This window comes from Passer montanus, unplaced genomic scaffold, assembly GCF_014805655.1.
Source record: "Passer montanus isolate IOZ18808 unplaced genomic scaffold, ASM1480565v1 scaffold177, whole genome shotgun sequence".
Lineage (NCBI taxonomy): Eukaryota > Metazoa > Chordata > Aves > Passeriformes > Passeridae > Passer > Passer montanus.
The window spans coordinates 121,867-144,095 of NW_024365048.1; the positions used below are offsets into that span (position 1 = coordinate 121,867).

General features: G+C 67.2%; 2 protein-coding genes across 3 annotated transcripts in view; one reads left to right on the forward strand and one right to left on the reverse strand.

The window, feature by feature from the left end:
- FLNC (filamin C) overlaps positions 1-14,640 on the reverse strand; it is a 29,301-nt gene extending 14,661 nt beyond the window's left edge. The window contains exons 1-21 of one of the 2 annotated variants that reach the window (XM_039704520.1): positions 13,082-14,640; positions 11,050-11,298; positions 10,765-10,862; positions 10,219-10,369; positions 9,530-9,648; positions 9,327-9,404; positions 8,718-8,880; positions 7,969-8,169; positions 7,437-7,574; positions 6,971-7,097; positions 6,297-6,433; positions 5,519-5,712; positions 5,258-5,371; positions 4,811-4,954; positions 4,364-4,487; positions 3,789-3,949; positions 3,559-3,649; positions 2,974-3,143; positions 2,280-2,397; positions 1,418-1,680; positions 469-1,066 (exon numbers count right to left, since the gene is read on the reverse strand). In XM_039704520.1, coding sequence (XP_039560454.1) covers positions 469-1,066; positions 1,418-1,680; positions 2,280-2,397; positions 2,974-3,143; positions 3,559-3,649; positions 3,789-3,949; positions 4,364-4,487; positions 4,811-4,954; positions 5,258-5,371; positions 5,519-5,712; positions 6,297-6,433; positions 6,971-7,097; positions 7,437-7,574; positions 7,969-8,169; positions 8,718-8,880; positions 9,327-9,404; positions 9,530-9,648; positions 10,219-10,369; positions 10,765-10,862; positions 11,050-11,298; positions 13,082-13,418 — 3,775 coding nt within the window. In that variant the 5' untranslated portion in view covers positions 13,419-14,640. The remainder of the gene's footprint in view (positions 1-468; positions 1,067-1,417; positions 1,681-2,279; positions 2,398-2,973; positions 3,144-3,558; positions 3,650-3,788; positions 3,950-4,363; positions 4,488-4,810; positions 4,955-5,257; positions 5,372-5,518; positions 5,713-6,296; positions 6,434-6,970; positions 7,098-7,436; positions 7,575-7,968; positions 8,170-8,717; positions 8,881-9,326; positions 9,405-9,529; positions 9,649-10,218; positions 10,370-10,764; positions 10,863-11,049; positions 11,299-13,081) is intronic. The other variant, XM_039704519.1, reaches the window with a different exon arrangement.
- A 4,360-nt stretch (positions 14,641-19,000) lies between these two features.
- OPN1SW (opsin 1, short wave sensitive) lies at positions 19,001-21,790 on the forward strand. Its single transcript, XM_039704530.1, has 5 exons — positions 19,001-19,343; positions 19,950-20,118; positions 20,284-20,449; positions 20,813-21,052; positions 21,516-21,790. The coding sequence occupies exons 1-5, from the start codon at positions 19,001-19,003 to the stop codon at positions 21,636-21,638; spliced, it is 1,041 nt and encodes a 346-aa protein (XP_039560464.1). The 3' UTR covers positions 21,639-21,790.
- The last annotated feature ends 439 nt before the right edge of the window (positions 21,791-22,229 follow it).

A 22,229-nucleotide genomic window follows, 5' to 3' on the forward strand; every position in this document is an offset into this window, starting at 1 on the left:
CACAGGGACCCCTGAGTAGTGGTGGTGGCAAGGGGGATAGGGGAAGGAGAGATGCCCATGGGGTGCCCAGGACAGCCCCCATTAGAGGGGATGCCCATGGGGAGGAGATGTTGGTGACCATGGGAGTGTCCATAGCCACAGGGTTGTCCATGCAAGGGGGAGGTGCCCACAGAGGGATGTCCATAGGGTGCCCAGAAATCCCCCACACGAGAAGAGCTGTCCATGGGGTGCCCATGGGGTTGGAATGCCCATGGGGTTGGAATGCCTGGGAGTGGGGATATCCAGAGACGGGATAGCCCCAGGGATGGGGTGCCCACAGGGATGCTCCTAGAGGGGAGATGCCTGTGGTGGTGTCCACGGGGCTACCCAGGAGGAAGAGATGCCCACAGGGATGGGATGCTGCTGGGGAGGAGGAGATCCCCGCCCAAGGGAAGGGGGTGCCATGGTGAGCAGCCCCTGCTCCCTCACCTCGCGGCTCCACGCCTTTGCCGTAGACCTTGACGCTGCTGGTGTCCACGGCTGGGTCGACAGTGACGCGCACGGGGCAGTTGGGCACCGGGAGGCCGCCGTAGTTGATGGTGATGGTGTAGGCGCCGGCACAGGCTGGGGTGTAGGTGATGGCGTAGGTGCCGTCGCGGTTGTTCTGCACCAGCACCTCGGCCTTGACGCCGGCCTCGGAGCGGATCTCGATGGTGAGCTCGGCCTCGCCGGCCTGTGAGCAGTCCACGGAGAACACGGCCGCCTCGCCCGCGCGGCCGCGCTCCAGCCCCGGCCCCGAGGCCGTCACTTTGGCCGGGTCGAAGGGCGCCGTGACCGCGGCCGTGAAGGGGCTGCCCGGGATGTGGCGCCCAGCGAAGAGGATGTTGATGTGGTACTCTCCGGGCGCCGTGGGCAGGTAGGACACGGCGCAGGAGCCGTCCCCGTTGTCCTGGCACTCGATCTTGGCCTCGCAGGGCCCCTCCACTGTCAGCCCCAGCCCCCCACTGCCCGCGCCCTGCGTGGCAATGGAGAAGGGGGCTGGGACCCCGACACGGCCGCCCTTCAGCCCTGGCCCCGAGGCCACCACCTGCAGGCACAGGGACACATGGGGGTCAGGGGGAACACAGGGACAGGTGGAGGTCAAGAGGGACAAGGGACAGGTAGAGGTCAAGGGGACAGAGGGACACGTAGGGGACAAGGGGGACACAGGGCCAGGTGGGGGGTCAGTGGACCCGTGTGTGACTGCCCTGCAGCCCCAGCCCCGAGGCCACCACCTGCACACACAGGAACACGTGGGGCTCAGGGGGGACATGCAGGGGTTATGGGGGTATAGGCACATTTGGGGTTTGTGAGCAGCACGTGGGGGTCAGGAGGGCAGAGGGACACACAGGGGCTGGGACACACGTGTCCCTGTTGCACACGTGTGTGCCATGCTCACCTTGGAGGGGTCAGGGGGCAGCAGAGCCTCCACAGGGAAGGGGCTGCCTGGAACCGGGTGCCCATCGTAGGTGACCTCGACACGGTGGGGCCCCTCCTCGGAGGGTGTGAAGGTGACGGGGTGGGGGCCCCCAGGGGGTGCAGGTCCCACTGTGCAGGGCACGGGGCGCCGCGAGGGGCCCGTCACCTTCACCTCCAGTTGCCCCTGGCCTCCGGCACCCTGGGCCTCCACGTGGAACTCCTGCACCTGCCCCACCTCTGCCTCTGCAGGGGAGTGGGTGGTCAGAGGGGCACTCCACACCCTGGAGTGCCCCCAGACCTATGGAAGAACCCCATACCCAGATGTGTCCCCCAGATCCAGGGCAGAGCGTGTGTGCCTGTCCCAGGGTGTGTCACCTCCACCAAGGGTGTCTCCCACATCCAGGGTATTGCTTCCCCACAGTGTGTGTGTTCCATGCTCCCACCCATATCTGTCCCCCACATCCTGGTTACTCCCATGCACAGGTGGTCCCAAACCTCTCCTATTAGGGTGCCCCCAACCCACCCTCGGGGCCCCCAAGCTGCACCCCATAACCAGGGTGTCTATCCCCCACCCAGGTACCCCTACATGCAGTGTCCGTGCCCTCATGTGCCCTCACCCCATGCTGAACCCCAGGCTCAAGAGTGCCCTCCCCCAGAGTGCCCTCTCATTCAGAGTTCCCCCCAGACTGATCCTGTCACCCAGGGATCCCCTCCAAGGTCTCTTTCCCCACAGTGCCCCCAATGCTCAATTGTCCCTTCCAGGGCCCGCCCCCACTGCACACCACATGCAGGGTGCTCCCCTCCCTCGGTGCCCCCCACCATTCCCCAGTGCTGCCACTCACTGCTGTTGAGCCCCTGCACCTTGACCTTGCCCAGCTGCAGGGGGGGGGCCACGGTGACGGGGAAGGGGCTCTTGGGGATGGGGTCCCCCCCATAGGTGACCACCACAGACAGAGGGCCCTGCAGGAACAACTCCACTTCAGGGTGCTGGCAGGGGACCCCCACACAGCACCCAGACGTGGGGCAGAGGGCAGACACCCACGGGACAGTGCTGGGGGACTCCGAGGGGTGCCAGGGGACACACAGCCATAAGGCTGAGCGGGGCTGGGGGTCACCCGTGGCTGCTGGGGAGGGTAAATTCCCAGGGATGGGGGAATCTGTGGACCTGGGGGTGCCCTGGGTTGACAGGTACACATGTGGGGCTGCAGCTGCCCCAAGGGGGTGCCCACAGAGGTGGGGTGTCCATGGTGATAGGGGGTTGTTCATAGGGGTGCATTGCCCAGGAGCTGGGGGTGCCTGTGGGGAGGAGGTGCCCATGGGGCGCCCCTGTACACTGGGCTGCATGGGTGGGTCTCCCTGGGGGAGCCCAGGGGGTGGGATGTAAGTGAGGGGGACTCTCTTGGGTGCCCCATGGGCCGGGGAGCCCCTCTGTGCTGGACATCCCCCCACGGGGTGACCCTGTGGGCTGGGGTGCCCGGACTGGGTGAGGTGCCTCCATGGGGTGTTCCCCGGGGTCCAGGTGCCCCCAGCACGCACCTGCTGCAGCGGGGTGTACTTGACAGTGTAGGAATAGTCGTGATTGTCGATGACCTCGAAGTCGGCAACAGCTGGGCCAGGCCCCGAGCCCACGAACCGCACGTCCAGGGGGGCCTTCCCCGCGCCCCGCGTCTGCACGCGGAAGTGGGTGGGGGTCCCCACCTCCACCCCTGCACACGTCATCAAGTCACTGCAGGACCCACGGGACACACGGGCCCCACAGTCCCTGCCCCCCAGCACCCAGAAGTGGGTGGGGGTCCCCACCTCCACCCCTGCACACGTCATCAAGTCACTGCAGGACCCACGGGACACACGGGACCCACAGTCCCTGCCCCCCAGCACCCAGAAGTGGGTGGGGGTCCCCACCTCCCCCCCTGCACACGTCATCAAGTCACTGCAGGACCCACAGCACCCACGGGACCCACAGTCCATGCCCCACAGCACCCAGAAGTGGGTGGGGGTCCCCACCTCCACCCCTGCCCCCCAGTGTCCCAGTGGGACCCACGGCACTCCCAGTACCTGCCTCACAGCACCCACCACCCCCACCCCTGTCCCCCAGCCCACCCCACCCCACTGGCTCCTCACCTGTCCGGCTGAGCCCAGGTCCCTCAGCTTTGACCTTGCTGGCGTCGTGGGATGGGTCCACCTTGATGCGGAAGGGGCTGGAAGGGATCTCCTGGGGACCAAGACCAGGGCACAGTGACACGGGGGCACCACGGCATCAAAGCCCCAGCCCCACCTGGCCCCGGGGGCTGGGGGCACCCACAGAGTGCGGGACAGACCCTCGGGACGTGGGGCCGTCCCAGAAGCCTGACCTGGTTGGCAAAGAGCACCATGATGGTGTAGAGCCCCGCGCCTGGCGCTGTGTACTTGACCGTGAAGGTGTCATTGTCGTTCTTAATGATGTCAAAGTCGATGTCAGCCTCCAGCGGCCCCACCACTCCTGGGGCACACTTGATGCCAATGCTGACGTCACCTGTGGGGTGGCCGGGTCAGTGGCCCCCACTCCGCAGGGGGACACCAAGGAGTGGAACTGGGCAGATGGAGCAGGGGGCTGGATCAGGAATGGAGGTGATGGACAGGACCAGGACTGATGGACCAGGATCAGAGATAATGGACCGGGGATGCAGGTGCAGGAACAGGGATGCAGGCCCAGGAATCCTGGACCAGGAGGGGACAATGCACCAGGATCAGGGATGCAGGCTCAGGGATGTAGGACCAGGACCAGAACTGATGGGCCCAGAATGAAGGACCCTTGATCCAGGAATGACGGAGCAGGACTGGGGGTAAGGGTCCAGAACCAGGGGTGCAGGACTAGGGATGGTGGCCCAGGGACACAAGCCTTATGCCCACAGAGGAGTTCCAGGGTGCCCCCCACCATTGCACCCACCCTGTCCAGCCTCGCTGCAGTCCACGGTGAAGTAGGTGGGTTCGTTGGCCTTCAGCCCCGTCTTCTCCACACCTGGCCCGTGCACCTTCACCCTGCTGGGGTGGCTGCCCTCGCCCACGCTCACCTGCGGGCCCACAGTGTCTCATGGGGCAGGGGCACAGACCCCTCTTTCCCTGGCACCCCATGGGACTGGGACCTCCAGCCCCACCACTGGCACCCTGCCTCCATCCAACCACTCCACAGACTCCCATGCCCAGCACTTCATGGGACCCCCATTTCCATCCACATCACTGCATGGACCCCCAGCCCCACCCTGACCCCCATCCCCACAGGACTCCCGTGCCCCACATCTGACACCTTAACACCCTCCAAGACGAGCACCCCCTCCCTACACCTCAAGGGACCCCCACGGCCACCCCAGCACCCAGGGGCCCCCATGACACCCACACGGAAGGGGCTGTTGGGGGTGTTGACGCCACCCCAGGCGACGATGATTGTGTGCTTCATGGCCTTGGTGGGGACGTAGACACAGTGGAAGGTGCCGTCACCGTTGTCCTTCACCTTGATGTCAATGGGGAAGCCCTCGGCGTCCTGTGAGCAGCAGGGGGGAGGTGAGGGTGCCCAACGGCACTCAGCATTGGCCAGTGACACCCAAGGGTGCCCAACAGCACTCAGCATTGGCCAATGGCACCCAAGGGTGCCCAATGGTACTCATCGTTGGCCAATGGGCACCCAAGGGTGCTCAACAGCACCCAGTAGTGCTCTAGGGCACCCAATGGTGCCCAACAACACTAAATGGAACCCAGCAATGTTCAACAGTACTCAAAGGCACTCAACACCACCCAATGTCACTCACAGCACCCAGCAGCACCCAACAGCCCCCACAGCTCCCACCTGTGCATAGAGCTTGAGGGGCCCCTTGCCGGCACCACGGGCGTCAATGGTGAACTCGGCCGGGCGATCCACGATGCAGCCAGTGGGCTCCAGCCCCGGCCCGAAGGCCTTCACCTGTGGACAGGGGGTTAGAAGGATGCAGTGGGGGCTGGCAGCCCCAGCACCCACGGGTGAGGCGTAATGGGGCGCAAGGGGGCACGGCAGGGCGCTAAGGAGCACAAAGGCACAACGGGATCCGTGGGTTGCCACGGGTGGCAGCACCTTGTCGGGCCAGGAGTCGGGGGGCGCGGGGCGGATGTCAGCCATGAAGGGGCTGTCGCGGATGTCCTCGTCGTCACAGACCACGTGCACGGCGTAGAGCCCTGGCTCCGTGGGCCAGTAGCGCACGTCGCAGGAGCCATCGCCCTTGTCATCACACTCGATGCGCGCCTGGGACGGGCCCTCGATGGAGAACCCTGGGGACACCACAGCCACCGTTACCCTGTGCCTGTGCCACGGCCCTGACCTCGTCCTTGTTCCCGCTCTGTGCCCATACCCCCAGCAGGGTGACACCTAACACGTCTTCATGTGCCCCCATGGGGATCCCCAGACCATTGTCCCCTCTCTGTGACCATCCCCCCAGTGTGGCACCACCCATGTCCCCCCGACCCCTCTGGGGCCACCCCCAACCTGTCCCATGTCACCACTCTGCATGCCTGTGTCACCACAGCAGTGGGGGACCCCACTATGGTGTCCATCCTCCTGCTGTACCCATGTCCCCCATGGGTTTTCACACACGCCGTGCCCTAGTCCCCACCTCACTGACACCCCCCACATGCCACATTGCCCCATGGTGCCCCCCATTCTGTCCACATGTCCCCAACAGGGTGCCACCCACTCACGCCCTTGTCCCCACCACATAGCTCCCCACCCTGTTCCCCCCACACAACCCCCAGCCCTGTCCCCACATCCCCACCATGGTGCCCCTGACCCTGTCCCCATGTCCCCCCCTTCAGGGCTCACCCAGGGTCCCCACCACCTCCATGTGCCCCCCACTCACCAAGGGTCCCCACTTCAGTGCCGACGGCCTCGACCACAAAGTCTGCAGGGCGCCCCACGACCCCGCCCTCGAGCCCCGGCCCCCAGGCCCGGACCTTCTGTGCCCCCGGCTGGGGAGACACCTGCACCTCAAACGGGCTGGGGGGACAGATGGGTGTGAGGGGCTGTAACAGACCTGCACACCCCCACCCCTCACACACCTGCACCTCAAACGGGCTGGGGGGACAGGTGGGTGTGAGGGGCTGTAACACACCTGCACACCCCCACCCCTCACACACCTGCACCTCAAACGGGCTGGGGGGACAGATGGGTGTGAGGGGCTGTAACAGACCTGCACACCCCCACCCCTCACACACCTGCACCCCAAATGGGCTGGGGGGAATGGGAGGGAGGGGGTCACACTGCACCTGCACACACCTGTAACCCCCAGTCCCCCCAAATATCTCCCACTGCTGGGAGGACATCTGCACCTCAGTGCAGGTGGACGAGAAAGGACCCTCACCCCACACACAGCCCCCACACTCCCCAAAACCCCCCACCCCAGGGGACACCTGCATCTCAGAAGGGCTGGGGAGGGTGGAGGGGCAGGGCTTGTACATCTCCCCCCGCCCCCCCCTTCCGCACAAGCCCACCCCCGTCCCTTCCCCCTGCCGGGACCCCTGTGCTGGCACTGACCTGCGGGGGATGGCGTAGCCCCCCCAGGTGATGGACACCTGGTAGGTGCCGGGCACCCGCGGCACGTACTCGCACTCGTAGACGCCGTCACCAACGTCCCGCACTGTCACCAGCTCCTCCGTGCCCCCTGTGGAGGGGCTCAGATGGGGCACCCACCCCAGGGGCACCCCCAGCCGTGCACTCCCGTGGTGCCCCCAACCCCAGGATGGCCCCAAACCATCCAAGCTCCATGGACAACCTCGGGGACCCCTGCCCATGCACCCACCTCCCCGTGGCCACCCCCTCGGTGTCCCCAGCCCTGGACCCCCATGGGTCCCCCATCTGTATCCATCCCTCCATGGGGGACCCCCACCCACACACCCACCCCACGGGCCCCCCCAGTGGGACCCTACCCACACCCTTCCAGTGGCCAGCCCCGTGGTGCCCCCGCCTGCCAGCCCGCCGTGCTCCCACACGTGACACGTACCTGGTCCCCGCAGTGTCACCCGCAGGTCCCCACTGCCCGCGCCCCGTGTCAGAACCTTGAAGTCGGCCACGTCCTGCACTCGGACCCCCCGTGGCTGCAGCCCCCTGCCCGTGGCCCGGACCGCCGAGGGGGTGCAGGCTGCAAACTGCCATTAGCACCCACCCGGCACCGGGGGACCCTGGGGAACCCCCAGGGACAGGAAGGGGGTGTCCCAGGGCTGGGAGGGGCCACGGGGATGCCTTGGGGATGCCCTGGGCACAGGGGAGTGCCATGGTACCCTCAGGGGCACAAGGAACCAACCCCTGGGCACACTCTGGGGACAGGGGTGCCAGAGGGACACCCTGGGGAGTGTGAGGGGACCATGGGTTCACTCGTGGTCACTTACTGGTGTCATGGACCACCACGGTCACCACTGGGTGCCTTGGGGCCACCGTGGTCACAGCTGGGTGACATGGGGCTGCTGACAGGTGTCATTAGCTACAGGGACCACAAATGTTATGGAGCCCCGTGGGGACCCAGGAGGGAGCCTCACCTTCAGCCACGTTGACAGTGAAGGGGCTCCTGGGCACCTGGGCGCCAGCGTAGGTGACACAGATGGTGTGTGGCCCTTCGAGGACGGGCCGGTAGGTGCAGCGGAACACGTTGTCCCCCTTGTCCTCCAGCATCACCTCCACGGTGTCCCGGCGGCCCTGGGGGTCCGTGATCACCACCCCCACATCGCCCGGGCCAGCCCCTGTCATCACCAGGACACGCGCTCAGACCCGCGGCCAGGCCACCGTGAGGACACGTCCCCAGAGTCACCCTGCCATGCCATGGCCCTGTCACCCTGACATGGCCCCACGGCCACCAGACCACCCATGGCCACGGCACAAGAAGGACACAGTCCTGGTGCCACTTGCCATGCCATGGCCCTGCCGCCGTAAGACCAAGACCACCCCATGGCCATGGCACCACGAAGGCATGTTCCCAGAGCCACCTGGCCATGCTACATCGAGGCCACCTTGAGGACACGTCCCCAGAGCCACCTGGCCATGCTGTGGCCCTGGAATAAGAATGAGGTGTCCCCAAGCCACCATGGTCATGCCATGGCCCTGCCACTCCAAGGACACATCTCCAGAGCCACCAGGCCACCCCATGTCATCATGAGGACACGGACAGTGCCAGCAAGTCATGTCAGCCACACCACCACAAGGACATGTCCTCAAAGCCTCTGGGTCATGTCACGGCCATGGCACCACGAAGGCATGTCCCCAGAGACCCCCAGCCCGCCGGTGCCCCCACCTGCAGTGTAGATGTCGAAGTAGGTGGCCTTGTTGGCCACGTTGCCCACGGGCTCCAGGCCGGGCCCGCGTGCCGTGACCTTGCTGGCGTCGCCCAGGGCCATGCCCACATTCACCCCAAAGGGGCTCCCGTCGATGTTCTGCCCCGCGAACAGCACTGTCACCTGCAGGGCACGGGGACACCGAGGGTGTCAGGGGACACGGCCCCACGGCTGCACCACACCCCAGGGACACCCTCCATGGATCCCCATGGAGACAGCACCTGACACACCCCAGGGACACCCAGTGCCATCCCCAGGGACCCCAAGGGGAGCCCCCAGAGATCCTTAGGGACCCCCTAGGGACCCCCAAACCCCACTGTGCCAGGTGCCCCCATTCCCCTTGGTGGGGAGGCGTGGGAGGGGCAGCCACCACTCTGAGATGTGGGGGTGTCACGGGATGGGGGTATCATGGGGTGGGGGTATCACAAAGTGGGGGTGTCACAGGGTGGGGATCTCACAGGGACATCGCAGGGAGCATGTCATGGGGGTATTGCAGGGGGTGTTGCAGGGAGGGTAGCAAGGAGATGTCACAGAAGGGTTGCCTTTGGGGGGGTCACCAAGGGGCTCACCTTGTGCAGCCCCCCAACCTTGGGGACGTAGGTGACGCTGTACGTTCGCTTCTTGTCATTGTTGGGGACCACCTTGGCCTGCGGTGGGAAGAGACCCCAAAATCAGGGGAAGGGGGTGACACAGAGCTGGGGCACTGGTGGGGAGGCCTTCCAGAGAGGGAGACTGGGGGAACCCCCAGAGGGGGGGCCAGGGCCCCCTGTACCTCCTCAGTATGTCCCTCGGGGTCCTCAACGTAGACCAGGACCTCGCCCACGCCCGCCTCGAGGGTCTCCACTGTGAACTGGGCAGGGCGCAGCACCACATTCCCCTGGGGCTCGATGCCTGCAGGGTGGGGGGAGTCAGGGGGGGCCCATGTTGTCCTTGGTGGTAGCAGGGGGGGTCCATAACCCCCCAGGACTTTGGGCCCCCAGGTTGTCCTTGGTGGCAGCAGGGGGGTCCAGAGTGTCAACGGTGGTCTCCTGAGTATGGGCAGCTGAGCCTGACAGGACTTTGAGGGGTCCCTGCTCATAGGGGGACTCCTGGGGAGCCCCAGGTGGGCAGTGGGAACCTTGGGGTTTCCCTCAGGTGTCCCTGGGCACAGGACACCCCAGGACTGGAGAGGAGTCCCTGGGCTTGGGGGAGGCCCATTGTTGCTCTCATGCCCTGACAGCCACAGCCCCCAGGTACTCTCTTGTGCTGGGCTCCAAAGCCCCCCGTGGCCCCCACCCAGCACCCTCCCTGTGTGCCCCCTGTGCCAGTCCCCATGTGCCCCTGAGCTGCCCCTGCGTGGGCTCCGTGCCCCTGTTGTGCCCCATGTCCCACCTCTGCCAGCCCCTGGTGCCCCCACAAGCCTCCACCCCTGCCACCCCCGTGCTGGGAGCCCAGCTGCCCCACGCCCCCCGAGCCCCGTACCGGGCCCGTAGGCGCGCGCGCGGCCGGGCTCGGGGAGACGGGGGCGCACGGGGGCCCCCGGACGGAGCTTGGCCTTGGGGAACTGCGACAGGTACGTCATCACCGAGTGCTCGTCCACGTTGGGGTCCACGATCTCCTCGGGGGCGATCACCTGGCGGGGAAGCCCAACGCCTGTCAGACCCTGCTGGCACTCCCACCCAGGGGACCCTGCTGGGGATCCCCCCACCACGCTCCCCACTACCAGGAGAGGCCCCTGACACCGGCCTGACCCTCCTGAGACCCCAACACCCATCGGACCCTCCTTGGCGCACTGGAGAACACCCCACACCCCTACCACACCCACAGGTGCCATGGGGTACCCCAATGCCCTGGGCCCCTGTGGATCCCCAAGGACACCCCCCAGACATGCCCTAGCACCCCCAGCATCCTCTCCCAGTGCCCCCCACCCCCGTTCCTGCCCTGCACCACACCTGGGCGAGTGCCAGTGTCCCCCCACCATGTTCCTGGGAGACCCGCAGGGCCCCCACGCCCCCACCGTGCCCGTACCTGCGGGACTCCCAGCCAGTCGTCTGCCTGCTGCATGGCCTCCCGAGCGTTCTGCACCGGCTTGTTGGGGTCCCACTTCTCCCAGTCTGGGCACAGACCTGCGGGGCCAGAAGGGTCAGGGGCGCACCCCCGTCCTGACCCCCCATCTGCGCCTGGTGCCCCCGAGCCAGCCCGCACCCCGCACCCCCCGTACCCCTGCGCCCCCTCCTGCCCCTCTCCCGGGGCGCAGTTTTCCCCCCATTTGTCCCCGCCCCGGTCCTTCCCCCGGCCGGCCCCGCCGCTCACCCGGGGCGCAGTTGTCCACCAGCGCTCCCAGCGCTTTCCCGTCGCGCCAGTCGCGGTTGAAGTTGGTGATGGGCAGCTGCGGCACCTTGTTCTGGATCCAGCCCAGCAGCCGCTGCTTGGGGGTCTGGTGGCGGCCTTCGTCGTCCTCCTCCTCCTCCCACATAGGCATCGAGATGGAATAGTGCAGGATGAGGGTCCAGATCAGCCCCAGGATCAGCTTCAGGTTCCCGTCCACAATTGCTTTGCTGTCTGTGGGGGAGAAACGGGGGGGCTGAACCCCGAGATCCCTCGGGACTCCCCCCGGGGCACCCCGACACCCTGTGGGCCCCGCTGGAGGGACCCCCGCCCCCTGAGAGCCGCGAGACCGGGATCAGCCGCAGGGTCCCGTCCGACGGTCCGCGGGAAGGGGCGATAATGGGAGGACCCGCCTGGGGCACCCCGAAACCCCACAGCACCGCCACGGGGACCCCTGACACCCCGGCACAACGGGGCGGACCCAGCACCCGTGTCGGGGCACCCCGACAGCCCAGGCAGTGCCACGGGACCCTGCACCCCAACACCTGCCTGGGGACATCCCGGGGCGCAGGAGGGAGGGTGACCCCACGACAGCACACCCTGCAGGGACCCCAGCACCCGCCGGGAAGCGCCTGGTGGGGGCACAACCCTGGCAGCACCCGGGGGTCCCCAAGTGAGCGCCCTGGAGCGCCACACCCCTGACCTTCCCAAGGGATTCCTGGAGTGCCACCACGGGGAAACTGAGGCAGGGAGGGCTGGGGGGAGGGGGGCCCAAGGCATCCCGCTCCCTCCCCCACCGCCCTGCGGAGCGGACCCTCCCCCGCTCCCCTCCCCCGCCACTTCCCCCCACGAGCGATCGCGTTTCAGGGAGGAAATGGGGGAGATGTGGGAGCGGGCGGGACAAACCCCTCCCCGCCGGGACCCCCGGGGGGCAACACCTGGGAGACCCCCAAAACTTGGGGTCACATCTGGGGGGGTCCCGCGAGGGGGCAAAGACACGCGTGGGAGGGGGAGGTGACACGGCGGGAGGGGTCTCGCACCCCCCGGGCCGGGCGTGTGTGCGGGGGGGCCGCACGCCCTCCCCGTGCCGGGGGGGTCACCCTGCAGCTGTCGGGAGGGGGTGGGCGCTGGGGCCCGGCGAGGGGTGGGCGGTGTGCGGCCGGGCCCCCCCGCGCGTGAGCTCAGCGCCCCGGCCCCGCGCCAAGCGTGAGCTCAGCCCCCCCGCACGGCCCCGCTCGGCCCGGGCCCGCACCGCACCGCCCTCGCACGCTCGCCCCTCGCACGCTCGCCCGCCGTGCCTCCCGCCTTGCACGCTCAGCCCCACTGCCATTCCTCCACCGCTCCCGCACTCATCCCGCTCCTGCTCCGCTCCGCACGGCCCCGCGCGGCCCGGGCCCGCACCGCACCGCCCTCGCACGCTCGCCCCTCGCACGCTCGCCCGCCGTGCCTCCCGCCTTGCACGCTCACCCCCACTGCCATTCCTCCACCGCTCCCGCACTCATCCCGCTCCTGCTCCTGTCACCCTCCCCTTGCACATTCATCCCCGTTCTCGTCTGTGCTCTTGCACACATCCTCCATGCCCATTCATCCATCCATCACCCTACTCTTGCACCCTCACCCGCGGGGCCGTCCTCATTTGTCCATCGTGCCCCTGGCACACTCACACTTCACTCCCACTCCTCCATTCCCCACCGCTGCACCCTCACCCTGTTCACACCCATCCATCCCCTCCCTTTACACACTCACCCATGTCCTCACTTGTCCACCCCTGCCCTTGTACACTCACCCTCAATTTCCCATCCCCCCATCATGCACACTCATTCCTCATCCTCATTTGTCCATTGGCCTTGTCCTTGCACGCTCACCGCCAGCCCCATCCTCACTCTGTACCCACAGCCACCCTCGTCCCAGAGTGCCGCCCCTGCCCCTGCCCTTGCACACCCACCGCTCCCGCTCCCCTTTCCCCCACACGCCCCTTGCCCACCCCCATGAACACTGTCCCCCCATGCACACCCACCAATGGACACCAGCTTGATGTGCTCCCGCTCCAGGAACTCGAGGGCCACCGAGACGTTCTCCAGCTTCATCTGGCGGAAGTTGGGGCGCGGGTGGTGCTTGCGCCCCATCTTCTTCTGGCTGAGCACCTCGAGCAGCGCGATGAGGCGCAGCCCGTCGCTCAGGTCGCGCTGCAGGTCCACGATGCGCTTCTGCACGCACTTGAGGTGCTCGTTGCACCAGCGCGTGAACGTGTTCTGCTGGATCTTCTTCCAGGGCGCGTCCTCCGCAAGGTCCTTCTCGGTGGCCGGGAGCTCCTCGGGGTCCTCACCCGGTGCTGCCTCGTAAGTAGAGTTCATCCTGGAGGGGTCGGGGGGTCCTCGATGGGCAGGGGGGTTCCTGGGTGGTGTGGAGGGTCCTGAGTGGGTGGGGGGGGAGTCCTGGGTCACTTGTGCTGGGTGGGGGTCGTGGGTCAGTCCCAGTGTCCTGGAAGGATCCTGGTATCTTGGGTGTGGGTCCCAAATCGGTGCCGGTGTCCCGTGGGGATCCTGTGGGTGCCCGGGGTGGGGATTCTCGGTCCCGGTGGCACAGCTGGCACTGGGGCCTGGTGTCCTGGGTCGGGGAAGGTGTCCTGGGTCAGAGCTGGCGTCCCGGGTGGGGCCCTGGGTCGGTGCTGGTGCCCGCTGTGGGTCCCGGTGCTGGGGGATGGCGTCCTGGGTCAGTCCCGGTTCCTGGGCAGGGGTCCGGGTGGGTGTCTGTGTCCTGGATGGGGTCCCAGTTCCCGGCGATGGGGGACGGTGTCCTCGGTCAGTCCCGGTGCCCAGGGAGGGTCCCGGTTGCCGGGGTCAGGAGGGGTGCCTGAGGACGGGGTCCCGTCTCAGTCCCGCTGTCCCCCGAGGGGTTCGCTGCTCGGTACCGGTGTCCTGGGTGGGGGTCCCTATTGCCGGGGTCGGGGCTGGTGTCCTGGGTCTGTCCCGGTGCAATTCCCGGTGGTGGGGCCGGTTCCCGGTGGGCTCCCGGAGCGGAGCGGCGGGTCCCGGAGGGCTGGGCGGTCCGGTGGGTTCCCGGGTCGGTTCCCGATTAGTTCCCGGAGCGGCGGTCCGCGGCGGGGTCCCGTGTGATCGCGGTGCGTCCAGGAGCGCTCCTGGGCCAGGGGCGACGGCGGCAAGTGGCGGGGCCGGGGGCGGCGGCGGCTTTAAGCGCTGCCCCGGCCCGGCCCGCCCCGTCCCGGGGAGGGACCGAGCCGGAGGGACGGAAAGACCGCCCGGCCGGCCGGGGGTGGGGGGCCAGGCCCTCGCTATTTACAGCCCCGGCCTCACACCGGACCGCAGACAGCGGCACCCCCAAAACCGCCGGGCTTCGGCACTCCCCAAACCTCGGAGCCCCGGCCTCCGGCACCCCTCCAACCTCGCCCTCCGGCACCCCCAAAACCCCGGCGTCCGGCACCTCCCGGAACCCGGGATCCCAGCACACCCCGGAGCCCCCGACTTCGGCACTCCCCGACCAAGGCTCCCCCGAACCCCGGCACCCCCAAACCACGGCAGTTCCAAAACCGCACAGACATCAGCACCCCCACACCTCTGACATCCCTAAAACCTCTGTAACCTCAAACACCGGCACACCCAAACACCGACACTCACAAACACCCCAAAACGCCGGCACCCACAGACTCCCAGACACTGGCACCCCGACACCCCAAAACTCCCCAAATTCCCTGAAGTCCAGTGTCACAAACTCCTAAACTCTGGCACCTCGGAACCCCTGCCCCCAGACATTGGCACCCCCAAACTTTGCACACTGAACCGCTGGCACGACTAAAATTTGGCACCCCCAAACCTAAGCACCCCCAAACCTCGGCCCCGAGGTACCCCAGCCTCCCTACACTGAAACTCTGGTACCCCAAATCCTGACACCCAGACACTCCCGAAACTCTGGCACCCCAAAATCTATGTACCCCCAAACTCCAGAATCCACCCCAAATAATCCCAAATACCTGCATCCTCGACACCCCGAAACCTCAGCACCCTGTAGCCCAGGCACCCCAACACTCCGTTATCTTGTACACCTGTACTTGACACCCCAACACCCACCCAGAACCACCCAGCCGTGGAACCCCCACCCAAACCCCCCGGTTGCGCCCCACTCCCCCCCAGTGACTCCAGCCGTGGGTCCCCCTGGCCGTGCCTCAGTTTCCCCATGGCAGTGGCACATGCTTGGGGAGGGGGCTCGGTCAAATTTGGGGTGCGCCCTGAACCCTGCTGCCCCCGAATCTCTCTTGTGTCACACCCCCCCCCCCCCCCCCCCCCCCCCCCCGGCCCCCCCCCCCCCCCCGGGGGGGGGGGGGGGGGCCGGTGGGCTGGGGCCTGACAGCAACACTGAAGACACCCCAATACCGCAGCCCCCCACAGTACAAAGCACCCCAACCCCCCCCAAAGACGCCCCCCAACTTGCTCGGAACCCCCTCACTCATCCCTTCCCCCTTGGGAACCCCAACAATAACTCACATAAAACTCTCCCCCAGCCCCGAGGGGCACAGCCGAGATCCCACAGACCCCCCAGGATCCCCTCCGGGGAAGCCCACCGGGACCCCCCACCCAGAACCACCCAGCCGTGGAACCCCCACCCAAACCCCCCGGTTGCGCCCCACTCCCCCCCAGTGACTCCAGCCGTGGGTCCCCCTGGCCGTGCCTCAGTTTCCCCATGGCAGTGGCACATGCTTGGGGAGGGGGCTCGGTCAAATTTGGGGTGCGCCCTGAACCCTGCTGCCCCCGAATTTCTCTTGTGTCCCCCCCCCCCCCCCCATTCCAGCCTCCCGAGGCCTCCTCAGCGCCCTGGGGAGGGGCGGGGGGACCCTTGGGTGACCCACATCTGGGTCCTTTTGGGGGGGCGATTCGGGGAGTATCGTGTTCCCCCTGTTCCGGTGCCCTGTTCCCTGGAAGCTTCCAAGGAGGGGGGGCGGTGCGGGTGCACCCCGAGGTGACAACGGGTGACAAGGGGTGACGTGGGGGGGTGACGTGGGGGGGGTGACGCGGCGGCGCCTGCGCCAACACCTAAAAATAACCTGCCGAGTCAGAGCCACGCACCGGCACCCAAAATACCCGGGGGGGCACGCGGTGGGGGGGCACCCCAACACATCATCACCCAAAATACCCCGGGCAGGGGGGCACGCACCGGGCGGGGGCGGAACGCGACAGGGTCCCCCAGCAGAACCCCCAAACCCCCGGCAGGTGTGGGAAGGGGAGCGAGTGGATTGTGGGGGGTCGGGGTGGGCTGGGAGGTGGGGTCAGGATGTTTGGAGGGGTCCTGGGGGGTCCAGGGGGGTCTGAGCAGTCGGGGCACGGCGGGGGGGTCAGTGCAGTCCAGATGGGGGTTCAGGATGCTGCTGGGGCAGGTCGGGGGGACCCAGGGGGGTCCCAGAGCCCCCCGGGGTCTCGGTTCTGCCGCAGCCGGGGCAGAGGATGATGATGGTGGAGGCCACGATGAGGGGACAAAGGACCTGACCCCGCCAGTGTCTTCTGGGGAGGGGACACAGGGCAGAGCCCCTGCTGCCTCTGGGGACACCCTGAGCCCAGTGTCCCCCAGCCTGCCCCTGGCTCTGGGTGTCCTCGGGCACTCAGGGTGGGTGACATGGGGAGGGGGCCACCGCAGCCTGGGGACACAGAGAGGGGAACGGGGGACACTGGGGACAAGGGGGCCAGGGCTGAGGGGCACAAGGGACAGGAGAACGAGGGCCGAGTGGACACAGGGACACAGGGAACGTGGCCTTGGGGACAGCAGGGACATGTGCGAGGCCACACCCAGGAGGGCACCGGAGCAGCGACCTGGGGCCCTGGGAGTCCCGTGAGGGGCAGGAGGCAGCGCTGGGGGCCGGGGGTCCCGTGTGGAGGTGGTGCTGCCAGTACTGGTGGGTGCTCCCAGTACCAGCGGGTGCTCCCAGTACCGGTGGGTGCTGGCAGTATATCAGTGGGTGCTCCCGGTACCAGCAGGTGCTCCCGGTACTGGTGGGCGCTGGTGGGTGCTGGGGGTCCCGGCAGGGCTGGCGGTGCCGGTGCTGCAGCCCCCAGGGCTCCACGCCCAGCACCTCCTGCAGCTCAGCAGCACCCCCGAGTCCCTTCCCCACTCCACGGCTGCCACCCCAGCATCCCAGGATCCCTGGGGCTGGAAAAGCCCATCCCATCCCACCCACCCAGCCCATCCAGCCCCGGCCGTGCCTGAGCCCCCCTTGTCCCGGAGCCCTGAGAGCACCTCCAGCCCTTCTTGGGCACCCAAAGCTCTGGGGCAGCCCTGCCGAGCCTGGCTGCTGCCATCGTGCCCCGGCTGTGCCGTGGCCCCCACGCCCTGCCCGTGTCCCCCCTGCAGCCCCCGGCCCAGTGACCACAGCTCCACAGGGGACACGGCGAGCACACGGGGACCCTCTGTGGGGTGTCTGTCCCCTGGGTCACCACCCTGTGGCACACATTTGGGGGTGCCCCGCCGTGGGGATGCCCAGTACAGCACCAGCAGAGCTGACCTGGCCCAGTACAGCCCAGTACGGCCCTGCTGAGCCCAGTACAGCCTGGTCCAGTATGACCAGACCCAGTACAACCCAACAGGACACAGGACAATCCCGTGGCACAATACAGCGCAGTGCAGCCCAGTGTAGTCCAGCACAGCCCAGTACAAACCAGTACAGCCCAGCACAAACCAGTACAGCCCAGTACAAACCAGTACAGCACAGGCCAATATGGCCCAGTACAGCCCAGCACAGCCCAGTAAAACATGGGCTGGGTGCCCACCCAATACCCCTGCTCCTCCCCTGGCCCCATCCCTGGCCCGTCCCTGAGCCCCCCTGGCCCCATCTCTGCCCCAGAGCTGGACAGAGCGCCAGGGTGCCCCAGGGCACCCCAGGGTGGGCACCCCACACACACTCCCCAGGGCCACAGTGTCCCCTGGACATGTCCCTCTCCCCCTGACTGAGCTCCCCCTTCCCTGGGGGTCCCCAGTGCCACAGTGCAGATCCTGCACCGGCCTTTATAGGCACCCCCAGCCCGGGGGGGCCCTGTAATCCCCCCCTAAGCAGCTTCTGCTCATCCTTCCTGTTCCCCGGGGGTGCCACAGGCCGGGGGAGGGAGGGGAAGGGGGGAGGGAGGGCAGGAAACGCTGGGAGTCTTTTGGGACTTGAGTGCCAGCAGCGCATCCCCAAAGTGAGCCGCCATCAATGACCCCCCAGCACTGCACCCCCAAAATGAGCACCCCCTCTCAGACACCCCACCTCCAGCAGTGCCCCCCAGTCTTCCCCCCCACCCCTTGATACCCCCAGAATCCCCCCACCTCACTGGGGGTCTCCCCAGCACAGGAATCCCCCAAGCCCAGAACTGGGAACAATCGCTTGAGGGGGGGGACACTTGGGAGGCACCCTGGGGTGCTGGGGGGGGACAGGGAGTGAGCTCATGAGGGAAACTCCGAGTTCTTCCCAAGGCATCCAGGGCTGGGCCATCCTGGGGGCGTGGGATCAAGGCAGGAGACACCTGGGGACCCCTGGGGACACCTGGCCATTCTGGGGGTGACCAGGACAGAGCTTGGGGACCCCCGGGGCACACTGAGGACCCCAGTGGGATCAGGACTAAGGTTGGGGACCTCTGGCCGTTGTGGTGGGACCAAGACTTGGGCTTGGGAACACCTGGGGACACCTGAACACCCCAGGAGGAACAGGATCAAGCTTGGAGACCCCTGGGGACCCTCCCCATACCCAGATGTTGGGGGGAGCCCTTCTGCCCCCCCCAAATCCTCCAGAGCACCGGCAATCGGCTCGACCCGGCTCAGGGGGCCGATTAGGGGCTGAGCCCGGTTTAGCCCACCCTAATCCCCAAGTTTGGCCGGGCTGAGCCCTGATCCCCCCTAAGCAGCTTTGGGGGCGCAGGGTATATCAGGGGGGTGGGCGGCCCCCCCCGCCACCGCCGCCATGGACGAGGAAGAGTTCTACCTGTTCAAGAACCAGTCGTCGGTGGGGCCCTGGGATGGGCCCCAGTACCACATCGCGCCCATGTGGGCCTTCTACCTGCAGACCATCTTCATGGGCCTGGTGTTCGTGGCGGGCACCCCCCTGAACGCCATCGTCCTCATCGTCACCATCAAGTACAAGAAGCTGCGGCAGCCGCTCAACTACATCCTGGTGAACATCTCCGTCAGCGGCCTCATGTGCTGCGTCTTCTGCATCTTCACCGTCTTCGTGGCCAGCTCCCAGGGATACTTTGTCTTCGGGAAGCACATGTGTGCCTTTGAGGGCTTTGCGGGGGCCACCGGAGGTACGAGGGGACCATGGGGCGCTCAGGCTGCTGCGGCCAGACACGATGGAGTGACCGCTGGGGGCTGCTGGGGCCAGAGGTGGCCACAGTGATCTCCTGGGGCTGTGGGAGTGGGGGTGACCACCATGGGCTCAAGGTATTGTTGACCACCACATTCTGCTAAGGATTTGGGAGTTGGGGTGACCACCACGGGCTGCGGGGGGGCAGGCATTGGGGTGACCTTCTGGACCTTTAGGAGTTGACCACTGTAGTCTGGTGGGACTATAGGAGTTGGGGTGACCACTGGGGTCTGGTGGAGCTGGAAGTGGGGGTGACCATCCTGTTCTTCTGGGGCTGGGGAAGTTGGGGTGATCATTGGGGTCTGGTGGGGCTGAAGGTGGCAAAATGGGTAAAGGCCATGGGTAGGGTTGAGCCCTGTGATCTGTGGTGGCTGGAGGAGCCGGGGTGACCACCGAGGCCTGAAGGGAGGGGTGATCACTACATTCTACCAGGGTCATAGGACTTGGGGTGACAGGGGTGACCGGGGGGCTTTGGGAATTGCAGTGACCCCCAGCCCTGGTGGCCATGGGCGGTTGTGTGAGGCCAGTGGTGACCTTGTTCCGCCAGGGCTGGTGACAGGGTGGTCCTTGGCCTTCCTGGCCTTCGAGCGCTACATCGTCATCTGCAAACCCTTCGGCAACTTCCGCTTCAACTCCCGCCACGCGCTGCTGGTGGTGGCGGCCACCTGGATCATCGGCGTCGGCGTCGCCATCCCGCCCTTCTTCGGCTGGAGCAGGTGGGACACAGAGGGTGTGGGGGACAGGGGGTGGAACCGGGTGGCAAGTGGAGGGTCCTGGGGGTGCCAGGTGAGTGCTTGAGGCACCACAAGTGCCACGGGGTGCTGTGGGGGCACTGGGAGGTGCCCCACGGTGCAGAGTGGGGGCTGAGCACAGGTCTGCAGGTACATCCCCGAGGGGCTGCAGTGCTCCTGCGGCCCTGACTGGTACACGGTGGGCACCAAGTACAAGAGCGAGTACTACACCTGGTTCCTCTTCATCTTCTGCTTCATCGTCCCCCTCTCCCTCATCATCTTCTCCTACTCCCAGCTGCTCAGCGCCCTGCGGGCCGTGAGTCCCGGGGGCATGGGGGGCACAGGGGGCACGGGGGGCATTGGGGTCAGGCACACCTGTGGCTGAGAGTGAGGGACGGAGAGTGGAGAGGGGCTGGGGGGCAGGAGGGAGGGAGGGAGAGAACAGGGATGGAGAAGTGACTGTGAGCAGGGAGGGAGGGCAGGATGGGGAGCAGGAAGGAGGGAGAGGTGACTGGAGGGATGAAGGGATGCAGGAAGGGAGGGGAGGTTACTTGGACAGAAGGTTGGGCAGGAGCATGGGCAGGGGTCGGGGGGCAGCACAGGGCATGGGCAGGGGTCGGGAGCCTGGGCAGGGGTCAGGAGCCCGGGCAGGCCCGAGGTGTCCCTGTCCCCGTGGCAGGTGGCGGCGCAGCAGCAGGAGTCAGCCACGACGCAGAAGGCGGAGCGGGAGGTGTCGCGCATGGTGGTGGTCATGGTGGGCTCCTTCTGCATGTGCTACGTGCCCTACGCGGCGCTGGCCATGTACATGGTGAACAACCGCGAGCACGGCATCGACCTGCGCCTCGTCACCATCCCTGCCTTCTTCTCCAAGAGCTCCTGCGTCTACAACCCCATCATCTACTGCTTCATGAACAAACAGGTGACACCGGCGACAGCGGGACACCCGCAGAGACACGGGGAGGGGGACGCCCAGGGACACCTGGGGATGGGGGCAGCCAGGGCTGCCCGAGGATGTCTGAGGACCTGGGACACTCAGGGAGACCCGAGCATGGGGAACACCCAGGGATACCCGTGTGAGGGGACACCTCAGGACACTCGGATAAGGGGATGACGTTGGCAAGGGGGACACAGAGAAGATGGGGACACCCCAGGACATTGGGGCAGCGGGGACACGCAGGGGTGCCCAAGGACATTGGGGGACCAGGGACACCTGGGGATGGCGTATCCAGGAGCACTTGCACGGCTGGGGGTACCGTGACCCCAGGGACAGATGGGGCCAGTGTGGCATCTGAGGGTGTGAGCACAGTGCCAGGGCTGGACACAGGACCCCCAGGCTGAGCTGTCCCCTCTCCTGTGACCCCGTGTCACCTGTGTCCCCGCAGTTCCGCGCCTGCATCATGGAGACGGTGTGCGGGCGGCCCATGTCAGACGACTCCGAGGTGTCCAGCTCGGCCCAGCGCACCGAGGTCTCCTCGGTGTCCTCCAGCCAGGTCGGCCCCAGCTGAGGGGCTCCGGCACCGCCCCAGCCCCGGGACCCCCGGCTGCCCCCCAGCTATCCCCCAGCCGCCCCTGCCGTGGGGCTGGCTCTGCCCTGGGGGCCGGGGGCCCCGGCCAGCCTAGGATGTAGCGCGGGTGGGACAATAAACCACGGCCGCGGTCTGAGCGCAACGGGACCCGCTGAGCACCTGGCACCTGTGGGACAGGGCACCCACGGCGTGGGCGTCTAGGGGCAGCCGTGCCCCACAGCAGGGTGGGAATGGGGGAGCCGGGGGCCGGCTGGCCGGCTGTGCCGCACAGTGGGATGGGATGGGATGGGATGGGATGGGATGGGATGGGATGGGATGGGATGGGATGGGGGCCTTGGTGGAGGCTGTGCCCCATGGCTGGGTGGGATGGGGTCCCAGGAGTGGCTGTGCCCCACTGCAGGGTGGGTGAGGTCCTGTTAGCAGCTGTACCCCACGGCAGGGAGAGAGGGTGGGTCCCAGGGGAGACTGTGCCCCAGCGTGGGGCAGGACGGGTCCCAGAGGTGGCTGTGCTCCACGGTGGTGCCATGGTGGGACCCTGCTCCCTCGTCCCCCTTTAGGCCTCACACGCAG